Source organism: Sturnus vulgaris, chromosome 3 (assembly GCF_052056855.1).
Source record: "Sturnus vulgaris isolate bStuVul1 chromosome 3, bStuVul1.hap1, whole genome shotgun sequence".
NCBI lineage: Eukaryota > Metazoa > Chordata > Aves > Passeriformes > Sturnidae > Sturnus > Sturnus vulgaris.
Window position 1 is genome coordinate 46,847,486 of NC_142245.1, and position 13,321 is coordinate 46,860,806.

The window sequence follows — 13,321 nt, forward strand, 5'->3', positions numbered from 1 at the left end:
GGAATATACTCCTTTTCTCAAGCCGTAATATTTCCTACACTTTAGGGGAAGTGGCCATTGGACTGCTGAACTGAATCTTATAAAGAGTGCTATAAAAGAGCTCTGCAAAACAAACAGAACTCAAATCATAGAAGGCTCTGTTCATGTTATTGGTTTTATTTGGTTAAACTTTCAGTATGTGTGTATTAGCAATTTGAATTCAGGTGTGCATTTAGTGTGTTACTGTGAACAGATGTGTATGATGCCATCCAGAACCTGATCCTGCAAGCTTGGATAAGAAGAGGTTTCTCTCTGAGATTTTTCTCAATCTTTCACATTGTCAGTTTCATTCACATCTCATGAAGCCCAAGGTTGATATTTAAATTAATCATAACATTTACTAATTACCTTCTATCCTAATTTATATCATTTGTAATCTATTGGCAGAAAGACACTGAAGATGAAGTACGAGATGTCATCCGCAGTAATCTTCACCTTCAGGGCAAGGTAATCTATATGCAGTTTTAAAATTTGATTTTTCTTCCTTTGAATTCGTTTGTTGTTGCTGTATAATGAAAACCTGCCTTGGTTAATTAGGATAACTTGTAGTTGCTTATTCTCTTCTGTCAAAAAACTTTGTTCATATTAACTATTGAATGTTAGGTTTTTAATGTGTGTATATGTGCATTATATACAGTAAGATACGGCCCTTCAAATCTCTCTCCATTCATGCCATTAATTCAAAATTGGAGATGGAAGGAATTTCTATCACTGTTTGAACTCCACTTACTATTATATGAGATAAACTCTACAAAATGCTCAAAGTTAATTAGCATCAACTTGAAGTATAAATGACAAGGAAGCTGCCATTTTGACGTACTCTGTAAAGTGAAAAATCTCCAGTTTTCTCAGTTTGGTTCCTGCTTTTCAGTCCTGGGAAAAGAAGGTATTTTGGGAAAAAATAATGATTTTTGTTACTGAATTCCAGTTAGTGCCAGTTGAATAGCTTTAGGGGAAAAGTCTTGAAATGGCCAGTGTAATTAAACTGCTTTATTAATGCTTTAAATAAAGAAAAAGAACCCAGAATATGGAAGCGTAACAAAATTATGCATGTCTCTCCTCTGTTGAAGAAAGATGGAATCATACCTATGGATGTTGCTTTACTTAGAGTTGTCCTCTACCTCCTCCCCCCGCCCCATGTTTTATTCATTTCAAGAAAAAACTAAATTACTGTTTTCTGTGCTTATTAAAAGGTCCCCAAAAAGTAAACATGAGTTGAAAATCTGGTGTATTTTTTCTGAACAGTTACTTAAGAATCATTCAGAAGTCTAGATTCCACTGCAATCAGTGCATGGCAGTAGTAATTTATTTTTTTTAATGAGCTGGTAGTGGGATGGTTCTTCCTGAATAATATGTGAAGATAAATTTTCTCCCGTCATGTTTTCCATATGTCGCTTCCATGTTAACAACAAAAGTGTTTAATCCAATAGCTTTCATTTATAGGGTTTGCACGTAGAAACGTTTACTCTGAAAGCAAAAGATTTGGTTAAATCCTAAAACCTTGAAATACTTATCCTTATATAACCAATGTTTTTGTATACTGAGAAGCAGAAAACACATAGGCAAGGTACTAGGAAGAAAGCAGTGTTTCTGAAGATATTAAGAGCAACAGTACTTAAACAATGTGAATGCCATGAACATAGAACGTTTGAACATGGGGTGATTTTGTGTATAAACTTGAATAGTGTTTTCTTAGTGACAATGATAAATATTTCTGTTCTGACATTTTCAGTGTTTGTACGTTTTCATTTTGTGAGCCATGCAGTTACAAGTCTTGCCTGGAATTTCATGTTGCTGTTTAGCACTTATCCTCCTGTTTTAACTACTTCAGTTTCTGTTCTGTTTCTTCAGTGATCCATTCTGCTGTTAAGAAATTTCTGTCCATTACTGCTTTGTTGCCTGGAAGTCATGATATATCCTAATACCTTGGTCTGTGCTTTCTCTTCAGAAACTTCCTATGCTTCAGTTAAAAGTTTGCTATTGTTAAGAAACATATGTCTTCTCTGTTAATACTACATGAGAATAAAAGTGCTTTTAAATTTCTTTGAGTGATGCAATTTCACAGTGCTTTGATGTTTAAGACAAAAGTAATTTTAGCTAATCCCAAGTCCACACTGTTGGCTTTTCCAATTGTAAACTTCATCAGTGACTACAGAATTTCCTATTTTTCAATTAATTCCCAGTGGAAGATGAAAATCTGAAAGAGAATCACATAATGGATAGATAACAAAACCAAACTGTTATTGTAGTTAGCATTATTTTACAGCTGTTTACATACTGCTTCATTAAATTTTAAAAGCTCTGATTTAGACCTGTAAGTGACAAGTAGTTAACTGCAGACAAAGTAATTATTTATCAGTGACACATTTAGGGTTAACACTAAATATAAGTATGTAACTAATTACTTAGAATATAATGCCTAAAGTTAAATTCAGTAGTTATGAACAAATTACAATACAATTTATTGTGTCATTCTCTGATGTCATTAGGATTCAGTAACTATACAGTCAAGTATGATATTTCTTGTTAAAAAAAATGATGCCAGATGTCAGATATAATGGGAATGTAGGCCTAATGGTCTTATAAATTTAAATTATTACTTTCTACTATGAATTAATATGTAACTTAGTTATAGTGGTGTTTGTGTAAGTTGGCTTTCAAACCATTGGAAAAAGACTGCTTTTTGAATACTGGTTTTCTTCCAACCATAGCAATATTATTTCTTCAAATGGTGTTTTCTGTTAACCACTTCTTCTCACAGACACCTAACATTCTGTTATTTACATTAGAGCTATAGATTTCTTTCTGGAGTACCTCTCTGTTAGAGAATCATCCTTCTGAATCTTTAGCTATTAATGTTGTGGCATCTATGTCATGCATTTGTCTACCTTTGTCTGCATTTTTACATTTGTCTTCACCCTGTTTCTGTCTTTCCTTTCCTTGCATGCCTGCATGCTGTTACTCAGTACCAAGCCTTTTATTTCAAGAAATTGATGACGAAAATTGCATTCATTTTGACATGGATGAAGCTCAAGTCACCAAAATCTTCTTCCAGCCATTCTAATTCACACCTTGAAGTGCCAACAACTCATACCCTTAGAAAACTACCTATACAAAAAACTTGTACCTTGATAGAATGTGAGGAGTCCTCAGATCAAAAGACATCTCCACCTGTGATTAAAAAGTCTTTTGTGGACTATCCATTCATGATGATCCAGTCAAATGCTCAAACAAAGACTGTGGATGTGACAGTTTTTAAGAAATGGAAAAGCCGAAAGGTGGAAGAAATGCCTGCAAAATGTGGCTTTCTAGGTTATAATAAGCTATTAATGAACAACTGTGTAAGTTTTTAATAATTCCTGGAACTTGAGTAAACCATGTATCATAATATGTTTTGTGGAGGTGAAGTTAGCATTATTGTCTCATCTTAGGCACAAATTGAAATCTGGATCCACAAAAAAGTTTTAGATAAGTAAGTGTTGAGTTCCAGCCCTAGGGAAATCTGTAAGGTTTAGTCCCCCAGGTTCTCTAGCCTTCAGTGTATCTTCAACAGTAACTGCATAATCAGGAATGATCACTGGCCGTAGTGTAATGGGTCATCAGTGTCATTGGCACAGTAAATAGTTGCAAAGTGTGTTACATCAGTCTTGATTAGCAGAAGGAATGGGGAGACAAACCAAAAAAAAATCACCAATTGTAAAACAGATAATTACAAATTAATGAAATAGAAAAAATGAAATGTAAAGAGAAAAACTTGATAAAAAACATTTTGCCTCTCACAGCTCTTTGTAGTTTGTGGGCTGATAAGCAAAAGCATCTTGATTTCACTTTTCCAAATTAACTTTTAGTTTTTTTAGCTAATAATCAATAAAATTAGGATTTTGTAACAATTAATTTTTTTTTTTAGGAATAGATGTAAATAATAGCCATACTACTAATTTCCATGACTGAAAACTAAGTGATCCCAACTAGTAGAGCAACACTTTCAATGTTGTTTCATTTAATAATAGGAAAGGCAGTGTACTAAGTTTTGTCTCTGTACCTCATGTTCATTACTTTTCCTCAAGTATTATATTCATTGTTGGTGCCAGTGCTATTTGTATGATTATTAGTGTTTTAGTTCTGTGGGACAGGTTGCACACAGAAATGTGGACGCATCATCTCTGGAAGTATTCAAGGCCAAGTTGGACATTGGTTTGAGAAATCTGGTCTTGTGGAAAGTGTCCTTGTGTATGGCAGAGGGGTGGGAAGTAGATGGCCTTAAAGGTGCCTTCCAACCCAAAACGCTTCATATTTTATGGAAGCTGTTACAAAGCATTGCACAAATTAGTCTTGTTCTCACAGTGTAATGGATGCTATATGGGTTATACATGTAAAGGTGTAGATTAGCCATATAAAGTGTTTCAGTTTATCTTTGAAGGAGTTTCTCTATTGGTTAAACTGTTTGGAACACCATGTGAAATCTTTCTCCTGCAGCTTGAGGATCCTGCCATTAGATGGCAGATGGCACTTTACAAAGATTTGCCAAACAGGACTGAAGATTCCTCAGATCCAGAGAAGACTGTGGAAAGGGTCCTTGATATAGCTAATGTGCTGTTTCACCTGGAACAGGTTAGACACGTTTTACCAATTCCATTGCTTCTTAATCTAAATAAAAGTATTCACTCTTTCAAGTGTACTTTCACCTGCTGTATTTAATGTTATATTCTTTTTTCTTTCTTTTGATGCCTACTGTTTGCATGCTTAATCCTGAGGTCTGTAGTCCAATATCATGGTCATATCTGTCTCACAGTGTATTTGCAGCAGCTCCAACAACAATTTGTTTGGCCAATCTGGCGAACTCATACATTCCTTGCTGCATTCAAGAAACAGTCAAAGCAGGTTGCAGGAATCATTTTTTTCTAAAAAAAGATCTGTCAGAAACTTTAAGTTGCTCCAGAATCTGGCAAAAAGTTCTGTTTTATTATTTAATATTTTTTGTATTAATATATGAGCTTTCCATGTGACCTGAACTACAGTAAATTTTATATAAGTAATTCTGTACTTTATTTTGTGTCCTTTCCATATTCTTTAAAATATGGAAAAATTTAAAAATCTCCTATATGGCTACATCTTACAGGTCAGAGACTAGTTGATAAATTCTTTTTGTGACTTTTCTTTTTGAACTATTGCCTATTTTGCACTTTAGATTTACTATGTTTTTTCATTTTTAAAATATAGTAAAAAAACAGGACATTCACTTGGAGGATATTCCTACTGGCAGAGATGAATACTGCTGGTTGCATAACATAGGGTTCAAACTGTCTTCAGATTTTACTAATTGTCTTTTCCTTTTCAAAGGACATTTGAAAATTCAAGATTCTTTTGCATTCTCATTAGATTAGCTGGTTTTACTCAGAAAGTTTTCTGATCCAATGTCAGGAAGTCTCCTCACTGTCAGGAGGTCACTGGTTCCATCAATAGGAACCTGAGAGATGTGTGCATGTACACCCTGAAGAAAGTGTGTTGATGTGACCTGTCTGTTGCATCTCACAACCCTTTTTCATATAGTTTGCCAGCCTTGATATTTACAGCCTTGAATTTACTGCAGGTTCAACAGCCTTACACAGTTTGGTAGAGGAGAATGAGGAGGAGTCACTAAATTTTACCTCTTGCTGAATATGTGTGGAGCAAGCAAAAAATGATAGAACATGGAAATAAATCCTTGTTAATCATGCTTTGCCTTATGAGAGAGAGAGAGGGAGGAGAATGGGTGCTGATTTGGAAGGATATAGGGTTGTTCTGAGGAAAGAAGACTAGAGAAAATCTAGAAATATGGAGAGGAGGGAGGGAAAGCTTTCCTCTTCTACACTGGTTTATTCACTGAGATAATCCAGGAGTAGTACAGAACAGGATGGATTCCCATTGTAATAATTGCCAGATCAACATTTAAGATCAGTAATTCTGATCAGACTTAACCAATGACTTGTTGACAAGTTTTCAGCTTTTTTTTATGGCTACTTTACACTTATTTGTTTAAAGATTGAGCTCTACAGCTTTACTTATTTTCTGTAGATAAATTCTCAGGATAAATGCTTTGTTACTGAAATGGGAAATCTAGTGTCTTTCAAATGAATGAATATACGAGCACTGCATCTGTTTTTATGACAGTCTTGAGTAATCCTTTGCTCTTGGTATACAAATACTCTGTTCTCCATATATACATACTTGGAATGCTTTCTGTATCACACTGGCAACCATCAGTCCATTCTTTGTATTTTCTTTCCATGCAGACCTAACTTCTTTGTTTTTATTGTTTTCAGAAATCTGCTTGCGTAGGCCGAGGCTATTTCTTTTGGGAAAGTATAGAGGGATTTATAATTGTTTGTAAAGATCTTACTAATTACCTAACTTTCACATTTGGATTTGTCTGACTTTTAAATTATTAGCACTGGCTTGCCTTTTTTTTTTTTTTGTGACTCTGAACATGTTTGCAGTGAATGCTTTTTTTTTTTTGTCCTTTCTCTTAAAAATATTTTTCATTTGCATTTTATCTTTTAGAAAGAACTTGTTTAAGATTGCTACCAATTAATCTTGCAAGTATAATTATATATTTCACTGAATGACAGTGCTTTTGGCTGTTTAATTAAATGTTGATTGTTTAACTATTAATATTTTTTGTATTTCACTAAACTGGATAACCAAATTTGGATTGAATATTGAATCTACATAAATATCAGAATTGTCGCTACATATTTGACATATAATGCTCGATTGTGTTTCAAGGGAGACAGGGGAGAATTACCAAGACTTTCAGAGTAGAAATACTAACTTCCACTGACTTCTTTGATGCTGTTGAAACACAGATGAGTGTAGTTGTTTGTAATAGAAACAAACCCCCCCATAAAAAAACCAAACAGCCCACCTAAATTTCGACCCTCCTTAACTCTACAACAGTTGCATAGGTTAAATCAAATTATATTTATGGAAGATGTGTGAAATAAAACACAGAAACTCTGAATAGGCTGTGGGAAAGGAGTGATCTGTAGCACAGCCTGCAATCATAGTTCCCAGCTATCCAGTCAGGCTATATACAGAAGTATGCAGGTGCTCTTCAGGATCACAGAAGTAATTATCTTTGGATGGAAACAAGAATAAAAGGTGGAAGAAGAAAACCCTAAAAGCATAACAGAAAAAGATGGAGCACACCCTATTTAATCTCATGCTACTGTAGAGCCAAGAGTCAGAAAGAGAATATATTTTAAGACAGAGTTGTAGTTTTATGAAATGTAGCTAAAGTATTTTGAAGTATTTTATGTGTTCAGTATTCAGAAGTATTTACGTATTTTATGCACATTCCGTCTGTGCTACTTCTGAGAAAAGATTTAGTCTTAAGTCTTTGTACTTGTCACTCTTTTTTAAAGTTAATTCCTTTCCATCATAGCTGAACATAGTAAATATTGCAAATAAAAGATTATTTGTATCCATGAAAATTTCTTCAAAATATTGTCTGAGGCAATGTGAAGGTGTACAATTTACCTGTACATGTGTAAAGGGTTACATATTAAAGATAGAATGAATGAAGAATAATAATTTAATAATTCTTCCTGAGAGATGGCCTTATTGATGATAGTATTCTATCTAAAAGGTAGAAAAGGTAGAATGAAGTAAAAAAGAAGAATATCTATATCATACCAGGAAAGGGAGATTTTTGCTTTAAGTTAATTTTCTAAATTCTGAAACTGATTTGTCTGAATGCTTGAACTTTGTCTAGAACACTTTTTCTGATCTATTCTTTTTCTCGTGCTTTTTCTACTTGATTTATCTGTTAACTTAACAGTTTTACTAATATTACTGTTTCCAGACACTAGGAATATTGCCACATTATTTTTCCATGTGTATTTTGTGTAACAGGTTGAGCATCCTCAGCGGTCCAAAAAAGCAGTGTGGCATAAGCTGCTGTCTAAACAGAGGAAACGAGCAGTAGTTGCCTGCTTTAGAATGGCACCGTTGTATAATCTGCCAAGGTAAGAGCTATATTGTTCTGTCTTTCACAAATGCACTAACATTCATACAGAGCTATTAGGCAAGCTCAAAAGAAAAAAAAAAGGAAAAACAGCAATTGATAAACGACTTGGTATTATAGTTTGTACATTCCTTTCTTTTATTAGATTTAATTAATTTTTTCTATCTTCTGAAAAGAATGACAAAAAATATAATTTTCAATTTCTGATTCCAAGTCTAATCCTGAATATTAAAAGATGAAATTATTTGAGCACAATCCAAAGTTATCTATTGCTGTTATATTTGTAATATTTGTAATATTTGTATTAAAAATATAAAATTATTTTATATTAAAAAAACTCACCAAAGTGGCAATTTATTTTATTCATTTATTAAAATTCTTTGAATTTTTATTTATTATCTGTTCCTAAATAATTATTACTATATACTATAATTAGTTATTTTAGTGGGACACAGTTTTAAATATAACATTTTATTTTAAATTTTCTTTTAAATGGGTGCTTTGATAGGTTTAACCAGAGAAATTCTGTTTCCGCTTTAAATTACTGTTGTAATAACTGGACAATTCTTCAAGCTAAATGAAATTCATATTGACCAAATCTTCTTTTTAAAAGTTTACAGCTTTTGTTTTAAATGTTCCTTTTTAGACACCGAGCCGTCAATCTCTTTCTTCAAGGCTATGATAAATCTTGGATTGAAACAGAAGAACACTATTTTGAAGACAAACTGATAGAAGACTTAGCAGTATGTCTGGGTGAAAGGGTCATAGGAATGTATTGCGGGTTAACATTCATCTTGTATAGTAGTAATTATAAATCTCTGAAGTAGCTAAAATATCACTTAAGCTATCTCTACCCAAAGGGATGAGCTATAACCAAGTCACTCTGACAGCTGTTTAAAAATTATGCTCAATGGGGATTCCAAAATCCCCTCAGGCTGTTTGCTTCAGGGCTTCAGTAACCTTTTATAAGGCTTTATTTCTAAATTATATATCAATTGCTGTCATTCCCCTCTCTCTTATCTTTTGCCCTGTGGAGAAATGGAGCAGCTATTCCCTCCTGTTTTGCAGCTAACCTTTGTGTATTTGAGGACTACATAATCCACATTAAAGCCATTTATGTCAAAAGGTTAGAGTATGAAACTAGAGGAAACTAGACTTAGATCAGTCATTTCCTTAGAAGCTGTCAGTCTGCTTCTTCATAAAATAATTCTCTTGTCAGGAACATGAAGATTTTTCCCAGTGGTGAAGTGTTAGAGCCATGTCTTTAGCCTTGTAAAATACCTATGGTGATTTCCATTTAAGTCTGGGGTCCTCATCCCTTACAATTTTCTCTCTGAAAGAATTTTCACAGCTTGGGCAAGAACTAGTGCTGGGAACTGATTCAGTCTCTGGGAGGTCCAACAGAACAGTCTGAAATCAATCTTTTAATTGTAAGGAGAGCCTGCTCTCTGCAACAGAGAGAGGAACTAACTGTAATACTTCTATTGGAAGAAAGTAATAATCTGCTTTTACTGCTTAAAGTTTACACTTAAAACCAGCTAACCAAGTTGTAAACAAATTTTAAAATTAGGATCAAAATAGCGAAAGGGGAATCAGTAGCAATGAGCTCAACACAGACAGACTGTGGAAGTTTTGCCAGCACACATGTAGAATTAATTTCTCGTGGCATCCTTACTGCATTGAACAAGCCTTTTGAAAAAACAAGAGACTTCCACAAATGTTTACTTTGTATACAGACTTTTAAACTGATATCCTTATGTATCCCAACACAATGCAAGTGTTTTAAATAGTGCGGGTTCAGTCTCTAAAATAATTATATTTTAGCAGTTGGAAGTATGAGTGTGCAGTGGAACATCATAGATCTTTGCATGTGTGCATGCATGTGCAGGTGTGTGCATGTAAAGAAATAACTCGGCATGGTAATTTGGCTACACTGACATGAAGGATTATCTCCTTTCCTCCACGATGAACCTGTATTTTTGCTAAGTTTATTGCTAACTCCTTGCCAACTGGTAGCTTGAGTGAAAAACTCTCACAGAGAAGACAGAAACAGACTGGCCTGGCTTTTATATCATCCTTTATTAAAAAAACCCCACAGGAATTCCCTTGTAATTCCTCAAACATGTGGGTATGTGTGTTTCCATTGCTCTCTTGGGGAAAGATGTACTGCACCTTTCGTTCAAAAGAGCACACAAAACTCCATCTGTCTTTTCAATAAATTTGTATCACATTCATGCTGCCTTAGAGAGCTCAGAAGAGTGAGAGTTTGAGTTTCAGCTTTGTGGAGATGACAAAATGCTTTGTGGACATAATGAAAAATGTGGTTGTGTTGCTGGTGAAAGTTCCTCTCAGGGAAACTGTATCCTGGTTTAGCAAGGAATTAAAAGTTTATTGAATTGTCAAGATGGGATTACAGTCTAGGCTAGGGTAGCAGAACTCATCTGGAAGGGGAGAAAGGAGGAGCCTTGGCCTCTCTGATGTATTCTCGAAGGGTTGTCTGAAGTTTCTGGACTGTTCACATATTAAATAGGAAAATTAATCAATCCAGGATCCAGAAACTATAGGCAAGGTTCCTGTCCTTTAACTCTCTGTAGTTCATACACTGCAATCTTTTATGCTATAGTGAGTTCATTCTCGATACTGAGAACCTTGACCATTCTTTTCTGCTAAGTTAAAATAATTTAAAGGAACAAATACAGTCAAAGCTACTTTCTTCCTTACTTTGCCACATCTTGGCAATTTATAGACTGGTGGTAAGAGCTTTTTCTGGGATGTGGGAATTGAGCCATTTCCATTACATAAAAGCAGAGAACTGAACTTACACTTGCAGTTTTGTTCCCTGCAGAATCATCTGTGCTTAAGTCTGTTATACAAATGTGGAACTCCTTCTTCCACTTGAGAAATTAAAGCAGAAAAGTATACACTTGTGCTCTTTTTGAGGAGCTTAATTGTGCTGATTCTTAATTGAGATTCAACAAATCAAGCCTCTGAGGGAACTAGACTTGACATTTGATGTTAGCATCCTAAGGTATTCAAAATTTTTAATAATTGTAAAAATTCTTCTGCTTAAAAAAATTATAAGGTTATATGAACACTTAAGCTTATTTGACATAATTGTTGACTTGTTTTATTGGTAGATGTTAGTGGACATAGTAACTTGTAAGAACAATGTGTTTAATAGAAATTCAGATTATATAAAATAATAATAATAATACAATTAGATTATATAGAATATTTTTTAAGTCTTCATAATTTAGAAATAGCAGCTGCAACTTACCCGACCTATTTGTTTTACTCTCTTATGTTACATTCAGGTAAAGCTTCTTGTTTTACACTTAAATAAGTATAGGGCAAATGTCTCAAGACATTGAAAATTAAGCATACTTATATCCCAGAAATGTCAGAAAACCATTGATTCTAGTGCTCATGCTCTGCTTAATAATGAGTTCTATTTAACTCAGTCATTGGTGAATTTGATCCTCCATTTAATTTCAATAAATGTGTAAACTAGTAACACATTAACACAACTTCTGCCCTTCTATTTCATCAGTTTTTATAGAATTAGGGAGATATTCTGGTTGATAACATTATGAAGTACAGAATACTGCCAGTTAATTAAAGTGAAAGGTCAGCGTTCTAAACAAGATGGAAATAAAGAGCAGAGGAAGACATCCATAATTGTTCTGGTCTTATTATTGATACTGCAAATATTATCACACACTGAAAAATGTGAAATGATCCTTGTATGGTAATTATAGAGTGGCATATGAAACAGCCATTGTGCATAGATGTCAACTGAAGGGAATTCTCAACTGCAGCCAGTCATGTTCGGTACAGCTGTGTGGGAAAGGTGGACTTCACAGACCCATAGAAATAGTTGTATTCACAGACATCTAGAAGCATTCCCACAGGAATCTGCTTGGCATGTGAAATTTGTTTTCTTAATAGACAACAATCCATTTTCCTTGTATCTCTGAAGTGGCCAACACATCCTTATTGCTTAACATATAACATATGGCAATATAATAATGTATTACTTGTGCTATCTTATCAATGCATGGTATTCTTTTTATCTGTATTTTGGTGTATAGTGCTAGATGAAAACAAGGAGGAAGAGTGAGCATATTTGATGCAAACAATTTTTTTTAACTACCAGATTCTTCATAGAAAAAAGTGTCTGGATGAAGCAATTTTGCTAGTAACTTGATAGGTAAAACTTACTTTCTGAAATGTCTTTTGGCAAGGATTCAGAGGACAGATTTGTATAGGTGTTTTTCAGAAGACTGCTTTGGTCATTGTCATTATAGTATTTAAGACTACATTTTTCTTTCAAAGGAAGCCAACTACAGCTGTCTAAAACTGAAAGCAAAATAACCACATGAAAAAAAGCAAAAACCTCTTTATGCATTTATATATTATTGATTTGTCATCTCCTAAAATTCTACATCCTGCCAACATTACTGTTGTTGGTAGATAGAGCTCCTTGTGTCTAAAACTGCTGGTAAGCTTCAGGTTTGGATTTCTTCTCCCTCAAAGTCTCTCAGAGTTTCTTCACTGAACATTATACCCAGCACAGTCTTGAAATGGGATTCTCATTTTTATCTGATGAAGCTGGGTAACATAGTAATACACAGTATAACAGTAAATGATTGCATTTGGTTGCAACTAGTTTTGGATAACAGAGTAAAAGACGGAAGTTCTTTTCAGAATCTAGGGAAGAGGGTTGATTTTTATGAGGAGAGGAAATCCAAAGCTTTGCAAGTGGTATCATCTTTGTAAGTCTTCATAGTCATAAACACAGGCGGGGTTCAGTTTTCACGTGTTTTGCTTGGAAGTGGCTTGCTCCTGATTGTCCAAAATTAAATATATTAATATTTAATGTTTAGTAAATTGCACAGAGTAAAACATTGTTCGCTATAGATAATTGAAAATATTTTTAAATTTTTTTTTCCCCCTAAAGAAACCTGGAGAGGAACCACCAGAAGAAGATGAAAGCATTAAAAGAGTTGATCCTTTACATCAACTTATTCTGCTATTCAGTCGAACAGCCTTGACTGAAAAATGGTAGGGATGGTGTGAGAGGCTAAAGAGTGTATGCAGATTTTCAGATTACTCCTGTATTTGAAGTCATATATGTCTCTTTTCAAGTGAGATTGCATAAGCTAGGCCAAAACGTGCATATGAACACACGGTGAGTTTGAGTTACACTCAAACCTCTTTAGCTTGTGGTATGTAGAGATTTTAACCTGACTTTTTCAGTTTGGATGCTGTGTTCAG

General features: G+C 34.2%; 1 protein-coding gene across 10 annotated transcripts in view; it reads left to right on the forward strand.

Annotated features, from left to right (window-relative positions):
* The window catches only part of RYR2 (ryanodine receptor 2), a 377,449-nt gene that overhangs the window by 306,505 nt on the left and 57,623 nt on the right, over positions 1–13,321 (forward strand). For all 10 annotated transcript variants that reach the window (XM_088161537.1, XM_088161539.1, XM_088161542.1 and 7 more), the window contains 5 exons: positions 427–486; positions 4,516–4,650; positions 7,933–8,045; positions 8,691–8,787; positions 13,005–13,108. In XM_088161537.1, the coding sequence (XP_088017663.1) occupies positions 427–486; positions 4,516–4,650; positions 7,933–8,045; positions 8,691–8,787; positions 13,005–13,108 (509 nt within the window). The remainder of the gene's footprint in view (positions 1–426; positions 487–4,515; positions 4,651–7,932; positions 8,046–8,690; positions 8,788–13,004; positions 13,109–13,321) is intronic.